At 41.0% G+C, this 5394-nt stretch overlaps 1 protein-coding gene across 1 annotated transcript in view; it reads left to right on the forward strand.

Annotated features, from left to right (window-relative positions):
* The first annotated feature begins 1073 nt into the window (after positions 1 to 1073).
* Positions 1074 to 5394, forward strand: part of LOC106812454 (NADH dehydrogenase [ubiquinone] 1 beta subcomplex subunit 9-like) — an 11659-nt gene continuing 7338 nt past the window's right edge. The window contains exon 1 of the mRNA XM_014816338.1: positions 1074 to 1260. Coding sequence (XP_014671824.1) covers positions 1163 to 1260 — 98 coding nt within the window. The 5' untranslated portion in view covers positions 1074 to 1162. The remainder of the gene's footprint in view (positions 1261 to 5394) is intronic.

Raw genomic sequence — 5394 nt, forward strand, 5'->3', positions numbered from 1 at the left:
GAGGTCATTCCTTGCGATAATCTTTCGCTAGTGTCTGACGATTTTCTGACTTCTCCTCCTCTTCCTCCTCCTCCTCCTTCTCCTCCTCCTGCTGACCCTTCCTCTTCTTCTTCTTCTTCTTTTTCTTTTTCTTCTTCTCCTTCTTCTTAATTCTTCTTCTTTTTCGTTTTCTTCTTCTTCTTCTTCTTCTTCTTCTTCTTCAACTTCTTCTTCTTCTCCTCCTCCTCACCCCCGCTGGTGCTGGTACTGGTGGTGTTATTAGCTGTTATTGCTGGTGTTACTATATTGGTAGATAGTATATGGATTGATTTTAAAACTTCTTAATGAGTACCTGGATTAAAGCTAAAGCTTGACGTTGACACATTTTGTATAGCGAAAAATACTTGCATGTGAGCTTGTTTCGACAGTGTCATTTACTACATATTATAGCAACAAGATTGGTGTACGTACGTATAGTGTGTGTTGAATAATTTGATAACTTTTCTCTGACCTGTGATTAGTATGCCGTTTTTCCCCAATAGCAATTCAGGTGGTCAAATAATCTCTGCTGTTTTTCTAGTGCTATTAACCTAGCACTTGAAGCGTGATCATTGCTTCCGACGCATCCCATCTTCAAAGGTTTAGCTTCTTTGTTTCTGTCATTCCGTGTTGGAATTCTCTCTCTTCCTTTTTAGTTAATTACAAATTTGAGGTTTTTCTATTGCGATCCGCAGTATTGATTTGTCAATTTGATCAACTTTGTCTCTTTCCGTCAAGTAAAAGTTCAAGTTCAAGTTCAAGTAAAATTTATTTTCATCGGTATATCATGAACATTGTAACATAAGCTAAGAGCCTTTGCACCGATATCAAACAAGAATAAAAGATATTGATTAAACATTCGATATAGTCCCTTGAACTTTGATTATATGAGAATAAGAATAAGATTATATAAAAATTGAACTATAACAGAATATTTATGAGATTATGCGGATATTTCCCGAATTTTTTTTAACGCCAATGAGAAATGACTTACGTACCGGGTACCGACTCATGCGACACCGGAAATATGGGTGCTGCACTCAGCGCCTGCGCACTCGAACCGGATTTAACTACTAACTAACTGTGCAAAATTTTCTATGCGGTGCAAAATTTTCTATGTGTAGCACCATACCCAAGGGCAGAAATGGCACACTTGCAAACATCTTTCCTAACGCACTCCCAGAAAGTTTGTCGGTTATACAAAGCCGCGGCTAGAACTCTTGAATCATACTTCATTCACAGGTAATGTAATTCGGGTACCAGTTTCCTGATCTGCGCCTGTTTTATCGTCGAGATTTGCAGATAACAATATTCAATAAAATTACTTAGGCATTAGACTAGTTACACGGCACTGGCAGCAAGAACAAGTCGGCACCTGCAGCTACAGCACACACGCGGCCATTGACTATATATAACAAGTTGTTATATATATAGCAGTGCTCGAAATAAGCAAAAAAATGTGGTTGTCCTGCGGACAACCCAGGCATCAAATCGGGTTGTCCGCAACAATTTCTGGTTGTCCCAAAAAAATATCCCCAAATCTCCTATTTTCAATTGCATAATAATATGGTCAGAAAACACAAAAAAACAGTGGTGTAGCCAGGATTTGTTAACAAGGGGGCCAAAAACAACAAACTGCGCAAAATAGTGGATGACTTAATATTTTAATGGCTCCTCCGCCTCCCTCTCCACAGCCTACGGCTCCTCTACCTTCTCTGCAATCTTTGTTTTGGGTGCCATGCGAAAAGGCGACATTTTTGTTCATTGTTCTCTGCTCCCAAGATATGTAATTGTTCAGTGGCGGATCTAGGATTCCAAGGAGGGGGTGAAAAACAAGCGGGGGGTATGGGGGTTCTCCCCCAGAAATTTTTGAAAATGTAGATCGCGGGAGATAGTATTTGCGGCACTTTTGAGTACATGTACAGCCTTCATTCTGACTACGACAATTCTCTTTTTTTTAACTTTCGGATCAACATGAATCCCCACTGTTTGTTTTGCACGGGCAAAGCCATCGGAAAATTCAAAATAATAATGGAATAAAAATACCAAAATGTAGGGGTGAACTTGCTGGTAAAACCTGACATATACTAGTGTTGGAAATAGCAGCTGGTATGCGTCGCTTTCCCACACCATAGATTAATGGCGGGCCAGTGCGTGCGTGCGTACGTGCGTGCGTGCGTGCGCGTGTGTGTGTGAGCCGCGTTTCCGTCGTGGCGTCGTTCTTCGTTGTGTGAAAAATCTTACGTAAGTAGGGTTCAACGTTCGCACACCGAAAGTTGTTACCTTGACAACGAATCTACTGTCGCAGACGCAGTTAGGTGAGCAGAGATCGTCGTGAGATTTAATGGGGGACTCGTGCAGGTACTTCATTCCCTAAGCAACGAAAAACGATATTAAAACCGGTTATCGTTTGTTTAACTATTTTAGCATCGTCGTTTCCCACTTGCTAGCTGATTAAATCTAGTTGCATGGGAAGATAATTTGTGGATTTTATTTCCTAACAACGATATGCGCGATATCATGCAAATATGTACTGGCGTGTATGCGCTCATGTGTATATATCACATGCCACCTAATCAACCACGAACTACGGGATACGAAGTGTGGGATTTTACGTGTTCCACTGGTGCAAACGGGCTTGTAGCAACAATAGTATCAAGAGCAAATAATACCAAGAGCTAATAATACCAAAAGCTAATAATACCAATAAGAGCTAATAATATATGTATTATTAGCTCTTGATAGTATATATATATATTATTAAATCAATTTGCCGCATTGCCAAATCGCTTTATTAAATCAGCGTATTATATCAAATCAATCCAGCAAATTTGGTAACGCAGACGCAAAGTCCTACGAGAAATAGATATGAGAAATAGAGCTGAACTAGCTGGTAACAGTACAATTCATCTAGCTCAATCTATTACTGTATTCTCATTCTATCAGCTTATCGATTTTATTTGTGTTTGTATCAAATAATTACCTGTACACAACCGAAGCACCGATCCAGCCCACCAGTAGCACGCATAATATGCTTGCTAGAATGAAGACTGTCAGTGTATGTGAGACTGGAGTTTTAACCAAGCAAATATATTTATATTCATATAAATACAATAAAAATCCTATAATATAATTCGTGTAGAACTCCTGTGCGGCATAACCCGGTGCCTTGTCATAGTTGCATGAGTGGCCGTACGAAATCTCAATCAGCTCTTAGACAGTAATTGTTGTTGAGAACGTCAGCGTTGATTTTTTTCTTCTGCTAGGCTGACTGCCGGCGCACATTTCATCATGTCGTAGGGCGCCTTTGTATGAGACATCATCAGCAACGCTACACGATACACCGAAATATTTACGTTCCATTTTTGTCTGCCTGAGAAATCACGACTTGAATGAAGAGCCAAAAAGTAATTGCCGATTAATCGTTATCCAGTATTGTCTTCCAGTATTGTATTCCAGAAAAGAAGCGCCGCAGCCTTAAATCCATGAGCACTTTGCATGCAATGAGTTACGCCCTACGCAAGGTAGTTGAGTAGCGCTACTCATTAATTACACATAAATCACAAAGCATAAAGATAGTTTGATCCTATTCTTACGGCATGCGCAATGACTTCATTCACTTATACTAACGTGCTACGACTTGCTACTTATACTACGTAGCTACGGCTTATTTAACGTGCTACGTTGGAAATGTCGGAATCCATTAGAGTTGACGTCCACATGCACTTATGTATGTATGTATGTGTGTGTGTGTGTGTGTGTGTGTGTGTGTGTGTGTGTGTGCGTGCGTGCGTGCGTGCGTGCGCGTGTGCGTGTGCGTGGGCGTGTGACTTCAGATTTTATACTGAAGAAGACGTACATGCATGATGTGGTTGCTGTAAATAAGAGGATTTTGGTAACCTAGTTACCGTTTCACAGTAGAAACTTGTTGTCGAAGAAGCCAAGGCGACATTTTCATTCTGTGATCCATTGACGGCGTTATAATGGAACAGTTACTCGATCTAGACCCCAACAGCAAACGAAAAGTAAAAAGTGCGAGTGTAGATTTTGCGTTTCAGACGTACGCTCGTCGTATACACAAATTCGTGATGTACCATTCTCGGAAATAAAGTAAATGAGTATACGTGTCTATGAATCGGAAATTTAAGTGTGTTTTAATCTACTTAATGCCCAACGCGTTACTTATGCTTTGAATAGTGTTCACAAATAAGTACCTGCACTGGGTTGATAGACTGAATAGCCTAATCCATATAGGTATAATTACAGTCGCATTAGGCTCATACATATTTGTTCATAATTATTAAACCCGACATCGCATCAAATCTACGAATGAATTCTCCATTCAGCATGTATTCACGCATCAATTCACGTATGAATTCACCAGTATGTCGTAGCTAACCGTTAGACGTTAGATTAGTGCTCAGAGTTGTCTAAAGGCAGATTGCTAATCATTTTAATGGGGCAGTATGGAGCGTCTTAGCGCCGCTACTGGTTATAATGATGCAATAACTATTTTAGTCACGCATAGTACAGGAAATACGCCACACAAGAGTAGTTATAATGGGATCGGCGCTACCAGTTGAAGTTGTGACGATCGAGTGTATTTAGAAGTGCCTGTGGCTTTAGACTTCCGTATGAGTATATTAGGGGCCTACATGGGAAGCGCCGATCCCTGAGACACGAGGGTGAATGACACAGTCTCTTCGTCGGCACGATGAAATTATTGATTGGCCTAGGTTTAAAACCACCAGGGTATTTGTGGATCCCCCTTACCTGGGAGATGAGCAGGAAGTGGATTTCTTTTGAGAAAAATCTTTTCAGCCTTCAAATCTATGAATAGTGTTGAGTGCATGTGACTGATGCTTAAGCCCTGCGCAGAAGCAGGAATCAGGTTTACTCTATCCAAAGTGAGCAGCGGCTAATGTTCCTTAGGAGGTGAAAGCGCCATACAACGGTTGAAATGCTCGCAACGCGATCCCCATTAAAGTTTGTCCCCATTAAAGGTTCCCCTCGAGAAATTGGAAGAGTATTTAGCGGTTAGCTGTTGTTAGGTCGACTTGTTGTAGATCCACGTACAGACTCGCATAATCGGCTAGGTAGGACTTACGCTACTGGAGAGATGGCTATGTAGGTAAAGTTAACGGATGTTTAATAATACATTTTGACAAAGAACTGCACGCTGCGCTAATGGACCTATACACAACTTCGTGGACATGATGGCGTAAAGCATATTTGACTCGTTTTACATGTAATATGCTGCTGTTTTGATGGAACTCTGCACCGTGTTTCTGCGTAGCAGTCACACACACACACACGCACACACACACACACACACACACACACACACACACACACACACACACACACACACACACA

This window comes from Priapulus caudatus, unplaced genomic scaffold, assembly GCF_000485595.1.
Source record: "Priapulus caudatus unplaced genomic scaffold, Priapulus_caudatus-5.0.1 Scaffold650, whole genome shotgun sequence".
NCBI classification, from domain to species: Eukaryota; Metazoa; Priapulida; class Priapulimorpha; order Priapulimorphida; family Priapulidae; genus Priapulus; species Priapulus caudatus.